This window comes from Sturnus vulgaris, chromosome 3 (assembly GCF_052056855.1).
Source record: "Sturnus vulgaris isolate bStuVul1 chromosome 3, bStuVul1.hap1, whole genome shotgun sequence".
In the NCBI taxonomy this organism is placed as follows: domain Eukaryota; kingdom Metazoa; phylum Chordata; class Aves; order Passeriformes; family Sturnidae; genus Sturnus; species Sturnus vulgaris.
Window position 1 is genome coordinate 41519662 of NC_142245.1, and position 27780 is coordinate 41547441.

The following is a 27780-nucleotide window of genomic DNA, read 5'->3' on the forward strand; positions in this document are numbered from 1 at the left end:
TATGTGCCTTTTCATTTTCTTCTTTTGTCTTATAATCTTCTTGAATGAAATAATGCAGAAAACATAATCTTTTAATTCTGTATTGTTACTGTTACTTCTGTGTTGCAAGTCTACATAGTGGCTTTTTATTTTACAGGCTACTATGCTCAGCATGCAAACTCCTTGAATGAGATCACAATGCTGCTCTTGTTTGGCAGTGTTTTTAAGCCTCTACAAGGAGCTAAGACCAAACTGGTGGTACTTTCCCCCATCTTCTCAGGTTTAGGGATCCTTGCAATTTTCACATGACAATATTTCAGAAGAAATTTACACTTGGTGATAACATGCTTGTTTCTGTTTTGGACCCCTAAGAAAAAGTCTGCAAAATTCTAGGAATCTGCAATCACAGGTCTAAAACAACTGGAAAAAATACTGAGAATATGTAAGAATGATGGTTATCCTAAACAAAAGCACAATTATCACCCACTCCAGCACAGGCAAGAACCAGGAATAGCGCAGGGAGCACTATTTATTTTAGTTCTCTTTCTTGCCGTTAGCAGTAATAACAAGAAAGCTTTAAAAATCAGCATATATTGGACACTATTTTTAAAATGCAGTGTTGGACAGGTTATCTGATCAGCACTTCTGCCCTGGAGGAATTCCTAACTCTAATTCATCACATCTTCTCAGCAGCATAATATTGGAGAGCATATGGGGGATAGTGGTAATTTGTGTTTGTAGGGGTTTTTTTCTCTTCTTTCCACTGATCAAAGACATTCAGCCTTTCCACATCCCATTCCCAGAGCTTTGGGTTATCCAACTGACTGGTCCCAAGGCCCTCCTTAGGAATGTGCAGAGTCTTTACCAAAGAGATCTGATAAGGCCAAGGATCTTTTCCTTTGGTACCAGACAGCTAAAGCTCCGGCAGGCCTGCTGTGTATCACCCTTGACACTTTTTCATTCTTTCTGCCAGTCCAAGATTAAGTGAGCCTCAGGAGCTGTGTGCTGTATTTGGGGATTAGGTTTCACACAGAAGACTGCAGCCACCAAATGAAAACTACTTGCAGAGCACAATCATAAACACGTGAGATAGGAGAGGCTGGTTAAATTTATTAGTCCATCCCACAACTGACTGTTTTCACCTGTTTATTTTCTCAGGGCAAATGAGGCCAGATTTTACTCAAAAGATTATAGCACCAGAGGCTAATCTTTGGGGGCTTTTGTGCTTCATAATTATCATTTCCTTATTTATTCTAGTCAAATGTATTGTTTAGGCAGTAATTTTAACAATAAAGAAGAAAGCCCCACAACACTCAGGGTACTCATCATAGGATTTTCTTTCTTAAGAGGCTTTTAATTGATTATTTCCTTGGTGGTACACAGTATCCCTTGAATCTGTCTGTAGAAAGGATGACTGCCTACACAGCATTTCCTCTCTTGCTGTGAAAGCCTGGCCGTGTTCCTTTCTTATTCTCCTTCTCCTTCACCTGTGTTTGTGCCCTGCTCAGTTTGGATTTGGAGCAGGAGTGACTAAGCGTGACATGTCTTGCAAAGCCCAGCCATTTCTGATAGGGGCATTGGAAAATACTACCTGGTACATGTTGAGAGATGATCACAACCTGAAAGTGAGGTAACAGAGAGTTGAACAGATCAAACAAGAAAAGCTGCTTTCTTCCAGGAAGTCAATTGTAAGGGAGTTGCCAGTCAGTGACCACATTTTGTCCACAAAGTTGGAGGAAAATAAGTTTTGTTGTGTCAAAGGTGCAAGAATTTTAAGTCACTCCCGTTTGTCTACAAAGGTTTGAACATCTTACCCTTCTTCAGTATTTCAGGTTTCATTTCCAAATTTCCTGTATTTCCCATTTCCCTTTTTAAATACTTCTCTCCTACCATGCAAAGTATCCACAGACACTGTCCTTTCATGTCTTCTAGGATTCCCTCTGCTTGCATAGCTGTATAGAGATGAGTATGCCGCTTCTGTCTGAACCTTATCTGTTGATATTCTCTGTCTTTCTCTGGAGGAACCAAACTGTCTATCTCAATCTTCCTCTATGTCCTTGATGTATGTCATCCTTCCTTCATTCCTGCTTTGCTCTTCCCTAGCCATCACTCTGCCTCTGTCTCTCTGCTCCTCCCTTCTTAGCTCATCCCCTGAGTGCCAGCAGACTTTTCAATTCTTAAGGGACTGGCTTGAAAACTGCAGGTTGTGTTCCTGTTTCACAGGTCATTGCACTACTCTTAGCCTCACTGGCTGTAGGGTCTCTCTCTCCCCTACTTTAACACCGCTCTTAATTTGTCACGAGGTCCATTTCCTCCAGTTCCACTCTCTATTCCTTAAGGAAGAGGAGAAGAGATACTTTGTCTTCTGGGTTGGGAGACAGGTCATGGTAGAAAGGGAACCAAATGTAAAAAGATCCTAGAGGGTACAGGCTTGAATGAAATTGACTTTTTTTTCTTCAGGGCCACGTAGGAGACTTTCCCTGCAGGATACTTATATGCTCTGTTGAATGCAGCTGTCCAGATAACCAGTATTGTCTTTAAAATAAAGACAGAACTCAGGATAGGATGTGATGCCAATCCAGACTCATTCATAAATTTTGATGACCTGGAATAACAGTTCCTTTAAGGGTTGGACTTCTCATAGCTGTTACTCTCACCTCCTGAGATTTGCATCGCTTTTAGCTGGAGTTTTCAATGTATGAACACGTCTATGAAAGTGTTCACAGACACTAATTCTAGCCTAGGGAGAAATTCAAGCATTTTGAAAGTAAGACACTGCCCTGCAGAGTGGCCAACCTCTCCGCAGAAGACAGCCAAAGTAACATTCTACCTCCTTAAAGTACCTGTGCCTTCTCCTGCATTTTAGATGTTTCAGAATAGCTGCAGTAATCCCAATTCTAAACCTAAATTAAGGACTGTGACTCAGTTGGTAAGACTTAACACCCTGCTAAAATAAACATGCCACTGTAGTGATCCGTACTTTTATAATGAATGGGTAGGGAGGCAGATCCTGCGTATGAACAATGGACTTTTGTATGGCAGTGGCTCTGAAGTCTTAAGACCCATTTACTGGAAGCTGCCTGACTGCATACTGGTTGTTCACATGAGCATGCATGAGAAATGCACACCCATGATGTGGGCCGGGAGGATGGGACTCCATCAGCAACCCAAATGATATACATTTTCACCTTTTCTCTTTTGTTCAGAAGTAGCTGCTCATGTTATTAATGCCCACTATAAAGCTAGCTCAAAAAAAGCTCTATAGTGATCAGTCAGGATGCCCCTATTGTTGAAAGGCTATCACTAAGATTTGTGATTAATTTATCAGCCAATGGAAATAAAAAGAAGATAAGAGAATGGGGCTTGATCCCAGAGAGCGGGGCTGCTTAAACGCGTATTGGGGCTTATGTTCTGGATGTGGAGGTTCTCATCTCTGATGCCTTCCACCTTTCTTTTGTCTATTAGTTGCACCTGTGACTGGACACTGACATAAGGGGAATATTTACAACCTATTTACCACCCACTTGCCATCAATGTAAATATCTATACAAAGATATCTAAGATAAAAGGCAAAGCAGCCTGAGTGTCTTCTGAAAGCCTCGCTTTTGATTTCTTTCTCTGAATATACTACAACTGCATGTAAGAGCAAGAGCTACCAAGCGGAAGTGCAAGCAGGGACTCTTGAGAGTGCTGTACAGGTTGGTATGAGAGAAAGGTGTTGCTATGAACAAAATAGAGTATCTATTAGAGTTAATCAGAATAGGCAATCATGCAGAAAATTTTGATGATAATATTTCCTCCCTATTCCAGTAGAAATGATCAAGGGCTTGGGGCAGGTGATTATCTCTTTCACATGGACTTTTCTGTGACACAAAATATGGGGAAACTACATAACATTCCCCTAGGGTGACAGGGAGTCTCTCCCAGGTCTGAACAACAGACACTCGCCCTTGCCAGTATCAGTAAATCATGCAGCCATCCAGGATATTGTTTCTCTACCAGCTATCCCTGACCCCTTTACCCCCATCTGCAGCCCTGCCTTCTCCCTCCAATCACTGGCCTATTATTCTGCATATCCTTGCATTCAAACAAATAAAATTACCTTTTCCAGTGGCTTCCTGTACTTTGAAATTATGAAGCTACGATAGACCTCCCTGGAAACAGGTACCGGCGTCCATCTGGAAACGTCTTGATGGTTGCTGCTCTGAACAAGCTGTGTGCTTCTAAACATGCACTGATCTTTACAGAAACTGCCCCAATATGCTCAAGAGAGTTGCAAAACTCCTATCCCATCCTTGTTTTGAAATTCTTCATTGTTTTTGTCAGTCCTTATATGAAACTAGAACCAAGAAGCAAAAAGTATATAGGAAGACAGGTCATCTAGAGCTCCACCTCTTGCTTATCATCTGCAAGGAGAGTAATTGCTATTTTATTTGTGCTCTTGCGTTATCCCTTATTGTGAAATGTTGGGTTTTTCCCACCAAACTGCTTCCATTTCCAGAGAAGTACTAAGATTCTTAATCAGTCACTCCATCCATTTCACAGAGGCTGTTCCATAACTTCAGGAGCAGCTATCAGTCACCCACACCATAGTATGATGGGCACACTGTGAGGGCTTGAAGGTGAAAAGTTCCTTTGTCCTTTAGCAGTACCACAGGAATAGTCACTGCATACAGAGTTTCAACCTGCACTGTTATCTGGAAAGTCATTCCTCTTGGGTTTTTTCCTATTAAAAGTCACTCATGAAGCATGTTCCAGTATCAGCTGCAATCACTAGAAGTTGCCTGCTTTGGCAACAGTTGCTTCATCCCTTCATACTACCATGGGTGGATGCCCTTGGCTTTCCCACATGAGAGAGTTAAAGGTTGGTGAAGTCAGCTTAAGCAGGAGGCTAAAGAGTTCCGAGCATTGTAGGGCAGCTTTGAAGAAACGTGGAGGAAAAACTTTCAGAGCAGTGGGCAGGAAATCTAGAACCTATCTAGTTCCTAACAAATATTGCTGACTTCAATAGGCTCTTTGTGAGAAAAGACATTTCTATTCTATTTTCTGGATTCCCTAAGGCAAACAGACAGATCAGAGTGGACTGAATATGTCTGTAGCTACTTTAAAAAAAAATCAATATGATTAACTGTCAGAAATTACAAAAATTATGCTAAACATAGATTTCTCCATGCCAGACCTCTGGAGGTATGATAGTTTTAATTATTCAGCATTAAAGTCGAGCTTAATTAAGTTTTATCTTAAACATTCTCTTCCAGAGATAGCTTTTTAAGTTACTAAAAGTGTTTTTCTTAAGCAGACAAATAGGAAGAAATCCGGAGTACACTACAGAAAATTCCATTGTCTTTTTTTGTGACATCTCTTCTCTGCAAGAAAGGTGGAAATGAGGGAGTAAAACCAAACCATATAGAGAAGGAGCACCAGGGAGTTTACTTGAGCAGTTAGAGAAAAGCAAACAAACTAATGACCTGTTTTTCTGAATACGAAATACTTAAACAATTAAAATCTTCATGTCCTATTTAAATCTTCTAAGGAAGATACACCTCTCTAGGTCTCTATTTCTTTCACACTTCTCTATTAAAAGAGCAGAATGCACATGAAGAGGGTTTCAGTAAACATAAAAAATCCATGCTGCAAAAACATGCAATGAATGGCAATTGATTTTGACTTTAATAATGAGTTAGTTTTGCTTTGTTTGCAAAAATGCCCAATTCCCCCTGCTACTGTCACTTTCTTAAAGCTGCACCTTTGTTGAGCCTTGAGGCTATTTTAAGCTATTGCCCCTGGGACAGCTGCGGTGCCTTTGATTAGCAGGGAAGTTAGGCAGGGCAGGGTGCTTGGGCCATTTCTCCAGCAGGCATTCCTATAGTGGAGAGAAATGATAAAAACAAGTGAGACTTTTGTTTGAATCCGGCTGTTCGTGGTGGCTTTTGCAGGAACTGGAGCTCTAATGAGACATGGTTTGGTATGTCATGGTGCAGACTATAACCTAGCTGTCTGTTGTGCAGAATCCCTCTGCAGAGATGAAAACCCAGCCAGGAGAAGTCATCTGTTTCTTGTCCTTGGCATTGCTATTGGAGAATCACCAGGATCTTAATCCCAGGGGCTTGGTTTTGCAACAAGAAGAGTTCAAACCTGTCATTTGGTTGCAAGCATTCTTTTACCCTTTAGAAGTCAAGGTCCTGATATGGGCTTTTGATTAATTATACTTTTAAATCTTTTTCCTTTCTATTTACGTTTTGTGTGTAGGTGCAGAATTTCAATGGAGATTGGCTTCTGCTAGGAGTTCTTTGGCAGCATAAGTAATGCAAACCTCAGAGAAATAGATTAAATATTGCAGCCTAAAGAGTTTGCTGAAATTACAATTCAAAATAAGTAGAAATCCTTTAATTTCAGCTTTTAAACAGAAGTGGGGCTCTCTAAAGATGTAATCTATGAGGCATGTCAAAGGTTTTTGACATTTGAAATAATAGCTTCAATACCGAAAAGAGGCTGTCAGTTTGTAGCTCTGTGCTTTTCCTCCCTACAAATGTGAGTTATTTCTTTTATCCCTCAATACATCACCAGCATATTGTTTTTTGCAGCTGCTTGAATTTAGTAGATAAGAATCAATAAGTGAACCATTTACTGACTACGAAATTGACTTTTATAATTGAGAGGCTGCTGGAAATATATGTATATCTGAGGGAAGCAAAAATCAAAGTGCATTGTATAGTTCATTCGCAGCAGATCCAAAAGCAGTTCTTTTGGACAAGAGTTATAGAATCACACGAATCTTGAAGGAGGTACCACTAGACATCAGCTAGTCCTGCCTGCCACTCCAAGCTGTGTTGCCACCAGCACTAGGTCAGATCAGCCTTGTGGCCTGGTATAACACAACCTGGACTGAAGCTGGTGCCCCTGTCCCAAGGTCTACCACAGCACTTCTCTCCAGTGACATAACACAGGACAGGGGGAATTTCCCATGGACAGTTCTGCTGATTAAACTTATTCCTCTGCTGCTGAGACATTTCCTAGAGACACAAGTGACCACCTTCTTCAGACACTAGGTGCTTACAGAGAGAGCCAGCTGTTTCACAGATTGTGTGGGTACCCTTTGTAGCCTCACACAGTAAGTATATTAGAATTTACTGCAGTGCAAAATTAGGCTTATAGCCACAAATTGTGCCTTAGCCTTCATTTTGGGTCCATACCTTCAATAATTTTTTAAGTAATGTGCTAGTGCAAATTACTATGTTAAAATAACTTGTTCTTTGGAGGACTGAGAATTCTGATCTAGATTGAGATTTAGAAAACCTATTGTTAGTTTTTGTGGGGTTTATATACTTTTTAAATACAGTTGACAACAGACCCTTTCTCTTGAGTGGAGCAGTCTGATGCTCCAAATACTGCAGGATTTTATGACTCCTTTAAGAATTCAGAGGCTTTGACTTGCTACTCAGGTGTGCTCCTTCTGTCTGGTTGAATTCATTCTACCGGATCAAATCTCAGGTATTGAACTTATTTGACACCTTGCCTCAGTAACTTCCCTGGACTTGCTCAGTGTACTAATTTTCCTCAGTGATTGCTTCCATATTTATTGAGAGGTTGCCAGTCTCACCTTTGTCATGGCTGATCTCTCTTTTACCCTGCTTTTTTTTGTCATCTTTGCCCCTACAGCTTCTGAACCATGAGTTGATAAAGAGAAAAGCTGAACATTGCAATGCAGTTGACCTGTCAACCTGAACCTGGAAACCTGCTTCTTCAGCATCTGACTCTGTTTAACAAAAATCGGGCATTGCAATTTACCAAAGGGAGCTCTGACTATCACTTTCTGCTTTCACTAAGAACTTTCTCTGAAGATTTATTTAGTATCACAAAGTGTATAAAATGAGAAAGAAAACAAGAAAAAAGCTGCCTTCTGAAGGCTCAAAGCCTCCCTTAGAAGTTCATTGCCAGATACGTTTTGAAAAGGAAAGCTAGATATCATGTTAAAAACTGCAAAGTCAGCATGTGGGCCAATACAGCTTTAAAAGGATAGGCGTTTGTGGGTGGCTAATATGTAGGCACTGTGTCACAACATTCGGAGTTTGTATGCATTTACTACTTTGGCACCTAATACAGAAAACCCTTTATAAACTGGGGCCAGAACAATCAAGTGACCCAGTTTTTATCTAATGTGGGTTAGCCTTTGAGTTTAAAAACCCAGGCAGATATTTGGCAATTTGATAACATGAAATACTATTTTATCTGTGTATGACTGCTAAAATGGCGTTGTATTTAGAAAACAGGTGATCAAACACCATTTTTTTTGAGTCTGTTTTTCCCCAGGAGTGAGAATGTGGGTACCAAGGAGAAAAGTGGAAAGAAAAAAACAAATGTGACCTGTGACCTAAAGAGCTCCTCTAGCTCATCTGTCTATCCCACGGCAGTCACATTTTTACCAAAGTCATTTTTTAAACATTTGTCTAATCTCTCCCTAAAGCTGACCAATTAGGAAGTTGGTATGGACCTCCCTTGACAAGCTATTTCAGACCTTTTACTCTTACAACCTTCTTTTAATAGATAATTTTTGTCATTCTTCCTTCTGCAGGAATCAAGTACTGCGGCCTCACAAATGCCAGGCAGGACAAAGAGGTAATTTTGTATGACCTGCAGATGACACTCCTGTTTATAAAGTCTTGAATGACACTTGTAAAATCATCTGGAATTCTAATCCTGTCTTACTTGTGGTCTTTTCCAGTGTCTTCTGAAGATGTAGTCAGTTCCTTCTGTGTTCAGGGCTCTAGATGTTGTGTGAAATCAGCATGCAGGAGGAGGTCCAGGAAAATGCCAACAAAACCTCACTCAGTTTGTCCCTCCACTCCAGTTCTGAACCAGGGTATGTGGTCACTGTGTGTAGCTGTGAGCACACACACAGCCTGTACTTCTTTCATCAACACTCCACCTGGCTTCTGAAAATGTCATGTGAACCAGGGATAGGAACACAACAAAATGAAGATAAGTGACTCCTACTGCTTCTCCTCCAGCTACCATTATAGGAAGGAAATTCTACTGGTGGGACATAATGTTTGGTTCTTCTCAAATCCATTCTGACTGTTACTCATTTCCATTTTCCCTTCAACAAATAGTTAGTAACAAATAGATCTACTTTTTCTGTCTTTTTTTTTTTCCCTGAAAATTGAAATTTTGATGACAGACAATTGTACAAATTTTTCTTAATTTTTCCCCATCAGTTCCTGAAGACAAATCTCATCTTTACTCTTCCCCTGTCTCCAGGAAAACCTGAAAAGAGAAATGGTAATATGCAAAATTTAAGAACAGATAACTAAATACACAGGTGGAAAGAACTGTCTTAGTGGAACAAACCACGTGAAATAAATGTTATTGGAAAATCACTTAACAGACCTGTATATGGAAGCATGAAAAGAAGTACAAAGAGCATTTCTTGTCATGAAATGTCAGTGCTAAATTAGGAATATAGAAGTTAATGTTCTTGTTGTTGTATAGAAGTTATTGCTATTGATGCTGGCAAACACAACTTCATCTAGAAAAACAGGTTTTATTTTTGCTTGTTTAAACGTAATTTCTCTCCTCTTATCAGGACAGCCAAACTTCAGAATAAAAATATGCAGAAAATGCAGTTTAGTCTGTCAGTTTTCAGATGAACCTTTGAAAAGCTGTTTAGTCTGCATTGAAAAGATACACAGGATCCCCACAATCCAGCCTTCAACAAGATCCATGTGTTTGATCTACAAGCAAATCCTCTTGGCACAGCACAATCAATACTGCCTCAAATACATCCTCACATAAATTTCTACTCTCTGTATCTACTGCATTGGACAGTCCTGCCTGCCTAGACAACATTGGCCCTTTAGTGGTACACAAGAAAGTCACTGCTCAACAAAGTCATCAAATTTGTAAGTTTTCTCCAAATAGAGAACTTCAGCTATCAGAGGAGTGTTTAACACCCATGCTAAGAGTAGAAATTGTTGTATGACTTCTGCTTATCCTTGGCTTCTGACAAAACAGTGGGTAAATCTCTACGAGTAATTGTGTTCATCAGTAGTCAAGGTCTACTTTACCCAAATTTCCTGCTCTCAGACATCTACAGTTGCTTTATAAGCAAATGAAATACAAATTATTTCTTCATACCACATATATTAAATCCTTCTGGGAATTACACACTGTAATCTTTCTCATATGCTTACTTAGATGCTCCCCAATGCCAGTTTTTACTGATTGCCCAAAACCTCCCTTTGCACAGACCTGCATGAACATTTTGGGTGTTTGTACTACGCAACCCAATAGATACAGAGAGTTTGAATTGGGTTGTACACCACCAAGTGCACAAGGTCATACGTGGTGCTTCCTCTCTGCTCCTCTTGAAAGTTAATGGATGGCTGGGAAGCTGTACTGCTGACTGGTGAGCTGTTACTGTCCGTGGAGAGGCACTGCTTTCAGAGGAAAATCTGAGTGATTCCAGTAAGTTTGTAATAAGAGGAAAGTAATCTAGGATTGTTTTCAGTCTCAAAGTCAACATCTGTACTCATGTGAACTCGTGCACTTTCACTGAAGTCAATGAGTCTAGGCTGATTTACCATAGCTGAGCACTGTCTGGATGTAATTAATCTGTGGGGTTTGGGGTTTTTTTCTGCCTAATCTGGTATCCAGTCCAAGCCAAAGCACATTAATGAGACTGTATGAATTGCCTGTAAAAGCAGACATATCTTCTTGCCTTGCTGATGAGTGCATAGGAGTGCTGTATTCTCAGTCTAGCCAAAATTATTCAAAGGATAAACAGTTATCTCTTTTTATATTTGACAAGAAAACACAAGACAGGTGAAACAGCATATTACAAACGCTTTTTAAAAAATTTCTGGTGGCTTAGATCCACAGACAAGCAAAAGGCTTTGCAAGTCTCTGGAATCACTCTTAAGTGCTTGGGAGAGAAAACATAGAGGTGGTCCCTGTTCTGTGTTTTGCTTTTTCGTATTAACCACCACACATCATAAAACATGAGATCCAGTATCCAGTCTGCCTCTTTCCTCCTTCCCCAAGGAGTAAATATCTGCATCACTGGTTTACAAAACCATCCAAATGTTTATTACTTTTGCCCTGTGTAATGCGTGGCAGGGGTGGATCACAGGGCATAAATTGGCAGGCTGGGCACCCTTCTAGCAGGAGGTGAGTGATATGGGCTTGAGTCTGCAGAAAAAGGAGCAAATGGAATTTGTTTCTCACAGACTGCATTATGCACATCTCAGCATACCTGGGTAAAGTCCCTCTGAGGAGACAGGCCCTATGGGAAGCATTCCCTAGCCTCTTACTGCTAATTATAGGTGTAATCTACTAAATGCAGCCATCTGGGAAGTGAGACTATTTAAAGTACTTTAAGACTCTCTAGCTCTGTAAGGCACTATGTAAAATCAGGTGCTATCCTGGTTGACAAAGACTGGGCTACATTATCCATACATTTCATTGACTGTTGGATGGAACTCAGGTTTTAAAAATTCCTGGTGTCCTTTTATAGATGGAAGATATGGAATCTGAAATTATCACTTCTTCTCTTCTACTCTGCTTCACTACACTGCTGAACTGTCAAATATCTGAGTGTTGTGAACTGGGATTACGTTTTCCCCCAATCCTAAACCACCTAGAACTCCAATGTGTTGAATTTGAAGAATACTGATTGTCAACACAGGAAAAAAAACAAACCCTTCTTTTGGAGACATCACATGCAATCCCAGCCAACCATACTGAAGAAAAAGGCAAGATGATGAGGTGGAGGGGGAAGAGAGGGTTAGATAGGAAGAGAGATAGACAGCAAAATAAAAAAAATAAAATTTAAAAGGCTGAGAAGCCATGTGCTTGCTATCTACAAATAATCACACTGCAAGGAAAGATTTATGCAGGTTAAAGGACAAATGCAAGATCAAATAACTATAAAGTAGCCACAGTTAAAAAGAGGCTGTGTATAAGCAAGCTGTCAAATCATCTGGGAAAAAATTCTGGGGTGTTTTTCAGAGCAAGTGACTAGGGAGAAGCCTAGATAATTTAAAAAATAATGGTATGAATTTACCAAAGTGACAAATGGCACCTGTCAGACTGAATTCGGTAACCCAAGATGTCCTGCTTAGTCCTATATCAGCTTTTCAGTAAAAGCATTGTGAGGTTTATTTTCTCCTAGGGACAAAATATGCATTCTGATTGCAAGGTGCAAACTAAAACATTCAGGTTCAATGTATGTTATTCATTCAGGAATGCATATTAATGCAGGAAGATACTGTTCTAGGAGCTGATAAACTGGGGGAGAATCTGTACTGCTTTGAGCCCCATGTCTGAAATTATTTTTCAGTGCCTTTCATTCTCAGTGACAATACTACTGATTCTGTATATACAAAATTATAACCCGAATCCTTGCTGCTAATGTCATCATTTTGTCTTCAAGGCAGTAAGATTTCAAGAATCAGAACTATAAGATGTCATTTAACACCTAATTTTGGAGATACAAGTTTCATTTTTATAGTTATGAGGGTAACAGCTCACTGTGTTTTTCAAAATGATAGCTGAGATCCTTGTACATAATTCTGGAAACTGGGACTTCACAAAAATACCAAATAGCATGACAGAAAAAGAGAGAGAGAGAGGGTAAAAAAAAGCCTCTATCAGCATGTCACTTCTTTTTCCAGACAAATTCATAAACCAAACCAATCTCTCCAGGAAGTATTCTGGTGTCATGTGTATTTTTACAACCCATGCTTGCTAGCAGTGGATATGGAGGAAAAAGCAGGAACATAGAGGAAAAAAGTCAAAAGAGTACTGGTTTCTTGTTGGACCAGGGATTAGGAAGGGAACAAAGGGTGAGACGTTTCCACATACAATCTCCATTTCTGGAAGCACTCAGGCCTGATTTTGTCAAAAAAAGAGAGGGGACTATCCTTTAAGAAATCAGGAAAACTTGCGACTGGAGGAAGCATAATGAAGAAGGCAAGCTTTTTGGAACCACCTATGAATTTAAATATTTGTTTTTAGTAAACCAGACCCAACTGCCACCAGTGCAGTCTAGAAACAAAGACATTCCTATTTCCAAGTAGCCTTGCCAGGCTGACACTCCTCAGCTACTTGGAGAACGAAAAGTAGCAATGCTGGAAGCTCCCCAGTTCTGGACATCATGTTCCAGTTAACAAAAATCAGCCTGACACTCCTGGCCGTGTCCAAAGAATTGGGGGGCCTGAACGCAGAGTTCAGGTCAATTAGTGAAACATAACATTGCTTGGCTTCTTGACCTTTCAGAGCTGGAATGAATTTGCCAAACAGGAAAGAGCAGGAATGAAACAGAACAAGTAATTCAGAAACCCTCTGGGTATAATCTGCTGCTGCCTTGCACCTCCAGGCTTATTTCAGGTCTCTTGGCAGAGGAACTCATGAGTGTCAGCACATTTCCAGGGGTGAGAGCAGAATCCTGCATAACTTGCTGCACCACTTCTGCCTGTGTGAATTAAAAGAATGTGGTGTTCTATTCCCAGTTTACACTGACAGAAACGTGTCTCCCTATGTACCTCTGATACTTGCCTGTCTTGGCTGGGTTATTAACCAAAAGCCATTGCTTGTGAGTGATGCACTGAAGTAAGGGACATCAGAACAGCAGTACAGGTTCAGGCCTTGGGTCCCTCTGCCCCATGATTTGTTTTCTGACTGTACCATTTGTTTTCTGACTGTCACCATAGTGACAGGTGGAGGAATAAGGTTAGAGAAAGAGCATTCAATGTTCCTCTCTTCCAGTATTGAGAGATTTTCAGATTATTTTCGAGTCTGGCACAGTCCTTTTTTGTAAGCCCCCTCTGAAGATCTCACTGATCTCTTTTAGTCCCCCAAAAGGAAAAAAAAGTGCTTTGGTTCCCCAAAACTGTGTCAATATAATGATGTTTGGTTTTTTTTTTCCTGGTTTATACTCTATGTTTTTCCCAATAATTCCTAATACCAGATTTACTTTTGTTGCTGCCAATCCAGCACTGAGTTTATAAAATACGCCTGTCCCAGCCATGCTCCCTCTCACTTCTTTTGGATCTACTGACTGGCAGAGCATGGGAAACTGAAAAGTCTTTGGCTTAGAGGAAGCAGCACTCAACAACAACTAAAACATCCGTGTGTTACTAACATTTTTCTCATTCTGAACCAAAATCACAGCACTGTATCAGCTACTAGGAATAAAATTGACACTACAGATGAAACTAGGACAAGAGGAAAACTCAAATCTGTGCAGCACAGATTTTACCCTCATGTGCTTTGAATTCACCTGGTCCCCCTTCAGGCTTTCCCCTAGCAAGGAATACTTGCCTGAATTAAGGGAGAGATACAACGCCTGGGGAAGCCAGAGGAAAAAAGGGCGAAGCAGCTGTGCCTGTAGGTGGAAAGGCAGCTATTGCTTTGCAAGCTGCAGGGCATCATCCAGTTTTCCTTCCAGCTGCCTGTCCTGTGACTGCATGGTACTTCATTGCCAGCTGGGGTTAAACCATGACACTCCCTTCACTTTTCTCTCAGAAGGCTTCTGAGGAAATACGGGCACTGAAATGCAGGGAGTGAGGTTCATGAATGGTACATGAGGTAATCTGGTGGCTGCTGACGGCACGATGACTTTTCCCAGCACCGGCTGAAAGCTGTCCCATTGCCCCTTACCCCTGGCCCAGGCACACCCTGCACAGGGCTTGCACAAAGCTGCACTTGGGAATACAAATCTGTCCCTTGGGAACAGACAGGGTCAGTGAAGCCTATGCCAGTGAGACAGCTGTCTGGATCTGTTCTTTTTTTTTTCCCTTCACTGTGATTTGCATGTTCTTCCTTGATAGCTGTTACCTCCTGCTCTCGAAATTGTGTTGCAGTGTATTTCCCGGTTTGTTATACTTTGGGAACATTTTCAGGGATGTCTCCAGAGCTGCCCAGCCTGGCCCCAGCACCCCATCCCTCCTTTGTACCCCCAGCTCCCAGCCATACCCCCTTGGCAGCCCTGCTGCCAGGACCTGCGGGCATCCCCAGGTACAGAGGAAAGATTTACAACAAGGAAAAAAAGCAGAAGTAGCTCATGAATAAAGAGAGCTGCATCCACTTTAATCTGACAGCCACGCAACTGCTTTCCCTGGCTTCTGACCAAGCTCCAAATTATTTTTGCCAGTCTGCCCCTGGAGCAAGGCTGCACAAGGAGTCAGTGAGGGCACCCTGAGCACTGAAACTAACTCCCCATGCTAGATCAGATCAGTGACTCAGTAGGAAGAGTTTTTCTTGGTGCGTTACCAGCAGTGCTATGAATGACACCATCATCAGGCAGGGGGTTTCCTAGGGAAGATTTCTCCCTGACACTGTCATTGTGCCAGACCTTCTTTGAATGCCCCAAACTTAGGAAGTGGTAATGCACTTCTCCCAGGGAAAAATGAAATATAAAATAGACTTTAAAAATAGAACAAAAGATGGAGATGGATTTACATTGGAAAAAATACCAGGCCTGGACACTAATTTCAGAAATTGGAACTGGATGCGCAGACTTTACCTTAAATGAGAACAACGAACATTAGATCAAAACCCAGTCAAAATTTCTCTGTTAATACTCAGTGATATGGGCCCTTCTGTGTCATTATTTGCTATATCCTTGCTCATCATGGAAGCCCATCATCAGCACTGCACCTTTTGGGTTTTGGAGAGGTGTGTGCTAGTGGAGCATCCAACACTGGGATCAGCAGCGTGACTGGGGAACGTGCAGCTTTTCCAAACCTGCCACTGTTCACACACTGCACTGATATTGTGTAGCTCCTAATATTTTGCTGCTCTAGGCAACCACCTGTTATGCTTTTTGTTGCAAAGCCAGTCTGCCATGGAAACACTTCCAGTCCACCAGCAATTGCTATGCATTAGGTCATTGCAGAGATGTTAAATCGTGGACTGTGGATGTTGGGATCTGAAAATGAAGTACAGTATTGCTTTGGGATTAGACTGCCTTCACTCTTGTTCATGACAGCAGAGCCTGATGCGAGTTCCTCTATATGACCTGACCTTCTGTTTATGCTGTGGCAGGTAGAATCATGCACCCAAACCCTGACTTTAATAACTATTGTTTCTTTCATGAAACACAGTACTAAATATAGTACAAACTAGCAGAGTGATCACCCCCCGACGATCACCCCCATGCCAACAGTGGAGCCCAGGATGAGTGTGCTGCATGAGCTGCTGTAGTGAGGATGGCCAGGAATGGGCAGAGAAGTGTGTGAGCTGTCATTGCAGGGTAGGCACTGACATGGTGGCATTGTTTCACAGGACTGCAAGTCTTGCTCATGAGCAGCAGTGGAAGGATGACAAGGATTTGCCCCACTTTTTCTGCATACACACAACTTGTAGCCCTTTAAAGCCATCCTGTCTGAGCCCAGTGACTCATCAAGAGGGACACTGGAGAAGCAGAAAGGAAATAGCACAGCAGCACACAATGGTTTCCAAGCAAGAGGATTCCTGGTAGAGAGCCAGGTGCTGATGCCCTGGCTGTGTGGCAGTCGATGGAGCTGTGTGGGGCTGAGTGCTTCTCGCTGTATGGGTGTAAGAAGGGCGCCTGTCCTCAAGAAAACCAAAATAGGCTGTGCTTATCTCTAAGTGGAGGTCTGCTATTCCACTTGCGTGCAGGATATGCAATACATCTGGAATAATTAATTTCTTAGCCTATTGTTACTTTCTTGTGTATCAGATGTTTGCTGCTTCTGAAGCCTGTTGACTGTATTCAATATCTCTTCCTGTTTAACTTCGTTATTCCGGTCTTAAAAACTTTTTTTTTTAGGGCACGTCTTTTTATTTTCCCTTGAACTAGAGAATTCGCCTGAAGTATGGATGAGTCACAGATACCATATTTCCTCTTCTCTGGAGCACATTTACATTTTTGAAGAATTACAACTGACAATGATCAGCCGTACTTCCAAAATATCCTTTCAGGGAGGAGAAAGGAGTAGCAGTGATGCTGAAATCAGCCTGAAAGGTAAATGACTGAAAGGGGGGGAGAGAGAGAAAACATAGAATCTTAGAAGGGCAGCCGGATGCAGGCACTCACTGCGCAGCGTTTGATGGTGGTGCCTCAACTGATACCATTCCTGCAATCAGAGACACTCTGCCATTCCTGTCAGCAGCCATTCAAGCATATCACCAGCAGCTCTGACTACAAATATCAGAAGCAAAAGGAATACATATTCAGAAAGACAATTAATTTCCTTGGCTCCTAGCCCAGCATTTTCTGAAGTGAGAGAAGGTTTGTTTATAATTAGGTGTAAAAGGTGCTGCTAACCCTGCATTACCCCATAAAGCCATTGTACTGGTTTTAGCTGAAAGAGAGTTCTAATTCTCCTCATCACAGCTGCTGTTTTGGATTTGTCATGAAGACAATGTTGATAACACAGGAATGTTTATTAGTTATTGCTAAGCACTGCTCAACATCAAGGCCTTTTCTGCTCCTCACCTATTCTGCCAGCAAGCGGGCTGGGGGTACACAGGGAGCTGAGAGGTGTCACAGCTGGGACAGCTGACCCCAGCTGACCAAAGGGATGTTCTGTACCATAAGGTGCTATGCCCAGCAATCAAAGTTAGGGGGGAAAGTTTGCCAGAGCTGCTGTGGCTCAGGCTGGCTGGGCATTGGTTGGCTGGTGGCAAGCAGTTACCGAGGACTTTTTTGCTTCACTTATTTTTTCCTGGTTTTGCTTTTTTTTTCCTGGTTTTTCTTTTCTTTGTTTCCTTTTTTTACTTTTTAAACTGTTGTTATCTCAGCCCATAAGTTTTCAAGTTTTTGCCCTTCCCATTCTCTTCCCATTGCCACTGTGAGAAGGATGTGAATGAGTGGCTAGGTCATGTTTAGCTGCCTGACAAGTCTAACTCACAACAGCCATATAGGTTCAGAGCTGTTCCATGTTGTGGCTTCCATCTGAAGTATTGCAGTAATGTATTTTTAAAGGCTTTCATTTCTGTCTCAAAAACAACAGAAAATGGAGGTTCCAAGCTTGTCTTGTGTCTTAAGCTGTTTCCTAAATCAGGTCTTGTGGGTTTGTTTCTGATATTTCTGTGGGATTATTTTTGTTGAAGTTTGTTTGGTTTGCTTTGTTGGTTTGGTTTGGGTTTTTTTGCATAAAGCTGTAACAAGTAAAGAAATCTACTACTGAGGTCATTAAGGGCTAACGTTTAAAGGGCTGCTATTGTCTCTGTCTTTTCATCCCCAAATTGTAAAGCTGTAAGGAGTTCAATAATGAAAGTCCTTTCTATGAGTATCAGAGTGAAAATCAGGCTCCTCATATGCAGTCATTGACAAGACAGGCTAATTCCAGCTGTCTCTTTCTGTGCATCAGAGTGCCTTACATAAAAGCCCATCAAGCACTCACCCCTATTAGAGAGTCCTTGTGTAATGATTGGTGATGGCACACTGCAGTTGGCTGGAGCCCCACAAAGGGTCCCCCTGACCTTCACTCACAACTGGAAGATCATGTTACAATCTCAACTGCACTGAACTGGTTATTCCAGCAAATCTTTTGTATTGTGCTTCAGGACAAGGCAGGCTCTGTATCTGCTATTGTGAAGAATCATATGTTGGGAGAGGTCTGCTCTTTGTTTCTGCTTCTGTGAGACTTCACTGCACAGCTGAAAGGTGTACATAACCATCCTGCTTCCTCATTCCATGTCCCGGCTTGCCTCACCTGAAGTAACCAAAACATTATTAATTGGTCTTATTACCTACAGGCAGCACACAGGATTGATAGGACAGGAAAGTGTGAGCCCCCAGATGCTGCATTGTGGCAGTCTGGTTCACTGGAGGTTTGCTTGGTGGGACACAATCTGGGATGGAAAGAACAGGACAGCAGAATAGAGTGAGATACTCATTACCTATAATTAAAAAAAAAAAAATCTCTGTATACTTGATTACTTGGCTGAAGATCTGATAAATTCTGATAAATTTCAGAATACTGAGAAAAGCTGTGATGGAATGGCAAACAGTGACTACTTAATTTTCCTTTTTTCAGGAGTTATCAGTGACTATTCATGGGTCCCGGTGTCAGTGGTAGTTTTTTCCCCAGGATTTAGCAACCTAAAGCACAATCCCTAGCCTCTGTTCAAGAGGAAGTGCAAGTGAGTACCAGCAATCAGCTGCCCAACCACCTCTAATCATACACCTGTTCAAAGTGGCACATGGTTGTGAAGTGGCAGGGAGTGTCTTATCTACCCTACATTTTCTTCTTGACAATGCTGGAGTTAAAATGTGGGAAGTTTGAAGAAGATAAAACCAAAATAGACAAGGGAAATCAGTTTCTCTCCTGGGATTTAAACCAAGAGGATCTACTACTGCCAATTACGATTGTCACACCCGAGTAACTTGATGTAAACCAGTGGGATAACAGACAGTGCAAACAGATAGTTACAGAGTGTGAAAGGGGAGAGAGGCCCAGGACTCTCCTGTTCACAAAGCCTTTGTCATAACCACTTGTCCATTGTCTTTTTCATCTCGCTTGCATTAGTGCTGGGAGCATAAAAAGGTGCTGGGACACGAAGGAAAGGGCCCTGATAGTCTGAGATGAGAGAGGTGGAGTTGGAGCAAAGGCTCATGCAGAGATGGTCACATCAGCACAGAGGAATGCCAAACTCCCAGGAATGACAGCCAAGGTGCTTGACAGGGTTCACTTCCAGGTGCTGAGGAGGTCAAGATAAAAGTAGGCTTCAATGTACCCTGCTTCATTGCTACTCTCAGCCTCCTCGATGTTGATATTTCTGTGTCCTATACCTCTCGTTTCTCCTGCCTTGGTTCCTTGGAGAACACCATGCCTTCTCCAAGAAGGCACACCAGGTAGCTTAGCAGCCTGGATAAGCTTTGGTGCCTGTGGTTGCTTTGGATGACACCCTGTCAAAGGGTGGTATTTACCACTGTATCCCATTGTAAAAAGTGTCACCCTGACAGCTGATTTTCCCGAGTCTGCAGTAGCTTTTGGAGCACTGACAGCCCTGAGGTGTCAATCTGGTCAGTTCCTACTTTTACAGCAGTGCTTAGCCGTGGTGCACTGATGTTCTGAAATTGCTGGCCAGATGTATAATAGGATTCTTTACAAAGTAGAATGAGGGATGTGCTCCACTTGGCTCTGTTAATTAGGCCTACCACTTCTGACACACACATACAAGTATGTCTGTGTGTATATACAGTCCTGAATGAAATCCTGGTTATAATGTGCACCAAAGGTGTCTTTTTTCACTAGGGGACAGCCTCCAATCAAGACCTCAATTCTTTGGAACAATTTTTGAAGTGTTAAATTCTGCTTCCAATTCTTCTTTGGAATAAATTCAAAGCTTTTCAAAGGAAAAGATGAGGTTTTCAGTTCATGCTGTCTCTGAAGAAATGGCTAGACTCCACCTTAAAGCTTCGAGACCTTCTGTTACAATCCTTATCATAGTCTGTACATCTTGATGAAATATTCTTGCTTTGACTTAATCAGCATTTTAATAGAATGGCTGAAACCTGAAAATGTTTTTATTAGTGGTGCACATCAATCAAAATATGTTTAGTATATCTGTTTACACTGTGTTTGCTATGAGTTTAAAGATCACAAAGATGGTCAAATGTTTTAACACTTCAAATTGAGAGACTTCTTGAACTTCCTGCTCTGCACAAATCCTGTTCTTCCCCTTCAAGTGGAAAAATTAATGCAGTGATTAACAAAGGTACATCTGAAACTGGGATATCTCCCTACAGACTGCAAAGGTTGCAGGAAATGTTGTTTCCAGTAATTGAATATGGTGATATAATTTATAACTGCTCAGCTACAACTTTGCACAAATCAGACAAAATGCTCCTAATTACTTAGATTATCTGTTTATCACAACACCACAATCTTCTGACCAAAAATGATATTTCCTCTTTTATTTACAGCCTTCCAGGAGGCAAAAGGTTTCCGAGAACTGGAATTGCTTGGCTTCTTACATCACTGCCAGGCAGATGGGCTGCCCTTCAGCTGCAGCATTTGCAGCACCATACATCCTGTTGCTGAATCAGCTGTCCAGTGATGCAGGGATACATGCAATTTTTGCAGGTATATGTACATGAGTAATGCGTCCACATATACAAGACAATAATTTGATGGTGTTCTCTGTTTGAAATAGATAATTTTTTTGTTTGTTTGAGTATGTGGGGTTTTTTTAACCTGAATTGAGAAAGCAATTCCTGTAGAATAAGAGCAGGGTTTTTTTGTAAATGACTCAAAATTGGTTTGTGGTTTGGTGGTTTGGGGATTGGTTAGTTTTTGATTTTTTTTCCCCTAGCATTTAATGTCCTCGGGTAATATAATCCCCATGGAAAATTATATTGCTTGCTCTAAAACAGATCTGATTAGCTCCAGTGAAGCAGAACATTGATATGATAGTCTATTACATCTACTTTCTGTGTTTCAAAGCACTAGCATTGTGTTTAGCATTGACTGAAACACAGGAGATAATGGGTTGGCCGTCTCTGAGCTCCATGCTCAGAGCTGCTTGGGGTGGGGAAGGCGATCAGTTCCTCACATAACACTGCAGCAACTCTGCCGCTGAGCACTGAAGCTCCTTTCCTGTGTCGTGGGTGCAGATGTCAAGACCATCTTTGCATTTGTCAAGTCCTTTGTCATTTGGGTTCTGGGGAAAGGAAAAAATTGAACTGAAATGTGAGAGCTCTAGGATTTTTACTTTAGTAAAGCAAGTAACATCATGTGAAGTGCCCTGATATGGCTTTGTAGTCCCAATATACAAAACATGGTTTAAAAACCTAAACAGGAGCCCTGATTTTCATACAAAACAAAAGTAACATGAAGTCTGTGCAGAGATTTAGGAGCAAGTGAGCTGCCTTCCCAGAAACAAGGCTGCCCTCCAACTTCACAAGAGACAAAAAATTTCAATGCAGGTGAAGCAGGTGGAGTGGTTAGTGTGGAGTGCCAGGAGCACACCTTCCTCACTGTTCAGCTGGGTGACCTGGTCCTTCCCACTCCATGGCAGTCCTTGGAAGTTCCCAGAAGAGAGGAGTGCTCTCTTCTTTGCTTTGTGGGAGCAAGTGGCAATAACAACTAAGCTGCAGCACTGAAAAATAACCAGGTGATATCAGCCTTTTTCCAAAGCAGGGAGGCAAAAGATAAGGAGGGGAAAAAAAAGGACTGCATGGGAAAGTTTACCAGCATGTGTAGAAAAGGCGGAACCCAGTTCCATAAAGGAAATAAACTAAGATGTACAGCATTCTCCATAACATTTCACTTTGCCATTCAGGCAGGGCCTTTTTGAAGTCAGTGGGAGTCCTTCCACTGCTTTCAGGAGTTTTTGGAACAGGACCATCCAATTGTTTGGGTTGCTGAGTGAAACTGGCCCTTTCCGTGTTGCTTTAAATGAATAGTGCAAGGAAAAAGTATCAGATTCTCCTCTGCTCAGAAGGCACCTAATGTGTTGTAGCTGCACCCAAATGTGTTGAAGCAAAAGGGTGGGCCCAGCAGCTCAGTGTTTATTTACCTGTACTGTGCTGAGTTTACATCAGCACAGGAGATTGAGCAGAGGACGTGGCTATGGAAACTGGACAGCAGGAAGGAATGACCTACCCTGCTGAGCAAGGGCTGCTTTGGAGCAAGCTATTGCACTGGGAGCAGAGGCATTCCTTAACCCTACCCCTTCCAATAGAAATTCCTTTTCAATACCTCCAGCTTTGGCTGAAGGTTCTGGTTTGTGACCTGCAGACAGTTAGATGGGGTTGGGGTTGGAGTTGAGCTAATCTTTAGCTTAGATGTTACAACTCTTCAGAAAAAAAGTTGCCCAGCTACAAAATCAGGGAAATGTCATTCTTTTCTCTGTCCATCTACAGAGGTGAGAAGGAGAAGTAGAAAGGAGATGCTCACAGATTAGGTTAGTAGCAAGGTAAAGCCTGCAGATTTCTATCACACTGCCTGTTCAGTTTTCCAGATAGACTTTTGTGAGTCTGAGTATCCTGAGGGGAAAAAACCCAACAACCCAGTATTGGAATTCTATTAATTATTTTAAAAATAAAACAAATACCTGAACTTTTATTTTGAATATTTAAGTGGAAAGTGAGAGGCTGAATGTCTATCTAAGTGCAGAATCATTCAGTGTGCCAAAAGTTAGAAGTGAACCTTTGTTTTTCCTCAAGATACAATAAGCCACAGAATGTATTGTTGCCTGTTGAGTGTCCTGCTGCTTCAGACTATCCAGTGCTAAAGTACTCTGCTGCAGTGCTCTGCTGCTCACTGATTGTTCTGTCTTTGCAATGTCCTTAGTTTGGGATTCTTCATGCTAATATATTAGTGTGTCCTTTCTGAAATGCTGCTACTTGGGATTTTACTAGATGCTACTCAGTTCGGGCCAGTCCAGCTGCCACTGAAATAAAGACCACCTCTCTTTTGGGTCCACTGTGCTGACAAAACACAGGGGACTGGTGTCATGGTGTCACAGCTGAAGAAAACTGTTACGACTTCTTAGGGCTTACAGATAATAAGTATGGAACTATTTTTGATAAAGTGCTTCGTGGTGCAGCAGGTCAAGCAGAAAACCCCTTTCTCTCACTACATAAGCAATGAAAAAAAAACCCAGAAGGTTTTAGAACTAATGGCTATACTGTGACTGGGACAGGCAAAGAACAACACCAGACTGGCAGGACAAGCTGAGAAGCCCTTGTCTTCAGAGGGGAGTGGCTCAGTTCCCTTAGAAGAAATTTCAGGAAAAGTTGGATGTAGGAAGACTGAATTGCTTAAAGGGTATAAGATGAACCTCAATGAACCAAAGGTGGTTGAGAATTGCATACAGTCATACTTACTTTGAATGACTGTGAGGGCCATGAGCAGGCTAAGCACTGTTCTCTTCTCCAGGATGGCTTATACACATCCAGCTAAAGAAGGATGTCAGAAGTGAAGGGCAAAACTGTTACAGCAGCCTCCCCTTGGTCTGACAGGAAAAGTGCTGAATGTCCAGCAAGGGATTTCTACAGGTGTGGTCACAGCTCCACTGGTAGCATGATGTAGGGTGCTGGATGTGCATTAGGGCACGGTACCCGGGTAGCTGAATTAAGGAGCAGTGTTTCACTCAACACTTGTGTGCCACCTAGTACATGTCTGTAGCCAGACAGGCTTCTCTTTTAGCTACTGTGCTGCTTGGCTTGTGAACAAAAATGTTGTGGTGCAGAAAAGGAAAAATTGCCTTTTGATGTGATACCTGTCTGGGAGTTTTAATGTATTCATCTCTCTATTATCTGAGCACACATTTTCCAATCATGGCCCTATGAACTCATAAGGTGTGGTTGTGTTTTACAAGTAACCTTATGCTGGCTGGCTGAAATATGAACCCACAGCCTTTAGACCAGTAATACCATACAAGTTGTAATGTTTTCTTCAGACTCTGGGGTATTGGTTAGCTGCAAAGCTGCCAAAGGACATTCCACAGTCAGAGGAAATTGAGTGTAGGTGGGCAGCCCAGAGCCCAAGTGCATACTTAATAAACTCTCCATTATTATACTTAAAGGGGTGAGTCACACAACAATTATTTTGCAATCAAATTCACTGTTGAGTGTGTTGTTTTTTTCCTTTTAAGTCAAATGTCATGTAAAAGTTGCCAATGCCTCCCAGAAGTTTAATTTCTCAAAGTGGGAGAAAATGAAGCAAAGCTAGCTAGCTGACACGTCTACATGTGTGCAAATGCTACCTTAGCTGTGCACTGCTTGGGTTTTTTTATGTGCCACAAATAAAATATTATTTTGCTCTCTGAGGCTGAGAGACTCTGGTAGAAAAAAAGAGCTTGGACATCTCTATTGCCTGATGCCAGTCAGAGATGTCCAGTATTACACAGGCCTTCAGTGCTGGGAAAGCATGCATAATATGCTTATAATTGGCCAGCACCATCCACAGTATGTAGTAGAAAGGGTAAGTAGGCAGTCACTCACAGGAGGCATAAAATATCAATAGATTGTGTATATACAAAGTATTTTTCCCCCAAGGATTAACCCAGTCTGGTGTAAGATAGAAATTGTTGAGGTTTTGTTATGCTTAAACCAAGTTTTTCAAGTGGAGAGCCTTTTCCAAGAGACCTCCTAGGACAGTGCCTGGTGCAACCAGCACTGGTTATGACAAACTCCAAGTGTCTGGCCCGTGGTGGCTCCCTCTGGTCTCATGCTGATGATCAGTTACCCCTCTGCTGTTTTGGTGGGGTATGATGACATTACAAGTAAATGGACATGGGAAGAGCTCCTCAGAGATTTTGAAGGCTTTATGTGATCCTTGAGCATCACTGTCTACCCAATACTTATGGCAGTCCTTTTTCAGAGCTTGCTATCCATGTTGCACACAGGAAAGCCCCATCCCCTACAATGAACAGTCCCAAGGAGAGTCTTCTGCCCAGGGATGCTCAGGGTTTCTTTTTCTCCTGGGTTTATCTCCCATGATATTTCAGGCAGGGGAAGGGTGGAGTGGTTCTTTGGTCAGGAATGTCTTCCAGCTCTTCTCCTGTAATGGAAGAATTTCAACTTAGTGAAGCCACTGAGGTCTTGCCCAGCCTATTGCAGTCCCCATGAGTCATAGGCAGCAACAGCTGACACATCTCCTTCAGCTATCAGGAAACAGCTTGTAGTCACAGAGGCAGAAATAGGAGAATATAAGGAGTATTCAGCAATAACAGTCCTCCCTTTTTACTTGGTTACTTCTTGGATTAACCTGTTTAAAAAGTCAATAATATCCTGACAGCATAAATGAGGAGAAGCTTGTTTCATTTAGATGATACTAGGAATTTGTTCTCTACTTTGAAGCCATTCTTCCTGCTCTCTGCTTTGTCCTTCGAAGACATCCTAGAAAAGCCAAACCTCTTCATTCCATTGCACAGTCTCTACGTTGTCCTGCTTCATCCTTTGTCCTAAACTACACCCCAAGGGAGCAGTAAGGCTATAGAAATGCTACCCAGCTCTGAGACAAGCCATGAAACAGGTGCCCTTCTCAGCCAAGTGCCATTCTCCATTCATCCAGGGGGCACTCAGTAATTTTATTGTTGGAACCAATGCTGGCAACATGAATGCTGAAGTGTGGGGAGCTAATAGCTCTTTTGCTGAATATAAAAATATTTTATGATAAGTGTAATGTGCTAATGATTAAGAAGATGACAATCACTGCCTTTGTATTGTGCACATAAACATCACAGCAGGCCTTGACCACACATTGGAGTCCCTTGAGAATCTATTCTGGTTTGGCTACCCCAGATTCTGTATCTGGATGCTACTTAGGCCTGTCCCTCCTTCATGTCCTCCTAGTGCTTAGAGCTATATCAGCAGGAAGTAACTATTTTCAAAAAAAAATACCTTTCATTTTTTTGTGATTCAACCCCCCTTCTCCACAGGGAAGCTGAGGCCAGTAGTGTATTCTGCAGGTGTCTTCTGGATGCTGGCTTAGGTGAAGGGGGCCTCCCAGTCCTGTGCAGTCACAGGGCACTTCCTGACATTGTTCATTGGAATAGCTATTTGTTTCATCATCTTTTCACCAAACCCACTTTTCCCTCTGCCACTACAAATAATATTATTCTTGTGGAGGCTGCATTTCAGTGGTTTGGCGACCACTGTATAAATTATGCTTTGTACCAAAATGTTTAAATGGCTGTTTTTAATTTGAAATGAGCAGTGCCACAAAAACTCTAAACATTATCACTTGCTGTTTTTACTTCCTTCCTTTGGACCAGGAATGAATGAAACAGTTGGGATAAATAAGACTGTATTACTCATGCCTTGTGTTCTTAACTAATCTGAATCTCAGATGAATGGTTTTCCCCTGCAGGACAGATATTGCTCTTTCTCTGGCCAGTCTGCAGCTTGAGTATCACAGTCTGTTTGTTGCTTCTCCCCATGGATTCAAATTGATCTGCTGCTGTCCTTTGCTTGCCTCTCCACCCCCAGAACAATGCTTTGTCTTACATGTTGCACCTAGGCAGTCCTTTAAGGCATTACCTTCTGGGTTTGCCTGCCTTAGAGTGCCTAGCAAAGCTGCTTCAGCTAGGACTGTGTCCATACTACTGAAGATAATAAAAGCTTTGCCATTAACATTAATGGAAGCTCAGTCTTCCTTTAACACACTGCTGCATATCCTGAAATCCTAGAAGCTAGTCCATCTTCCAGCCACCTGGGTTTTAGTAGCTAGTAATAGCTCACTAGTGCAGTGAAGCTTATAGATGTACATATTTTTTAGTATTCTCACATCACTTTTGAGAACTAAAAATTCTGGTGCCAGTTGTTCTTGGTTTTTGTGTCAGTGACTGATTATTTTGCCTTGGCAATATTTGTGGGGCCATTAAGTTGTGCCACTCAAATGTGTCCCAGTAAAAAACCACTTGCTGTTGGCACAAAGCACAAATGTCCTCCTCTGATCTCAAAGTGATCCCCACTGTGACAGCCTGACAGACAAAGTGAGGGTAGTTAAATGGTGAGCAGACAGGTTTTTAGGGAACCATGTTTCAATTTCAGTCTTCCATAAGGTGACTTGTAAATACAATAAGCAGAGATGGTTATTTTAAGAATTTTGAAAGACCCACCTTGTCTACATTCTTTTAAATAAATGCTGTTTGTTTCCCTCTCTCATGTAATAATCAGGCAATTTCTGCTGTGCTTGCTATGCCTGTTCCCTCTTGACCAGGTGATGTTTACCTATTAGTGCAGCATCCACTAAAGGTTATTCAGTGCAGCTAAATCCCAGGGTCTGCTCATTTTGTGGCACACAGCTCATTAGTCAAGATGAAGATGATGTCTCTGTTTAGAAGACCAGGTCAGTACTGCCTCATTTTCAGACA

The 27780-nt window shown here is 41.8% G+C and overlaps 1 protein-coding gene across 2 annotated transcripts in view; it reads left to right on the top strand.

The window, feature by feature from the left end:
- The window catches only part of LOC106852046 (uncharacterized), an 82057-nt gene that overhangs the window by 45830 nt on the left and 8447 nt on the right, over window positions 1-27780 (top strand). The window contains exons 3-6 of one of the 2 annotated variants that reach the window (XM_088161426.1): window positions 8552-8595; window positions 8702-8839; window positions 16802-16966; window positions 20879-21038. In XM_088161426.1, the coding sequence (XP_088017552.1) occupies window positions 8552-8595; window positions 8702-8839; window positions 16802-16966; window positions 20879-21012 (481 nt within the window). In that variant the 3' untranslated portion in view covers window positions 21013-21038. Of the gene's footprint in view, window positions 1-8551; window positions 8596-8701; window positions 9602-16801; window positions 16967-20878; window positions 21039-27780 lie in introns of those variants that run through there. The other variant, XM_088161427.1, reaches the window with a different exon arrangement.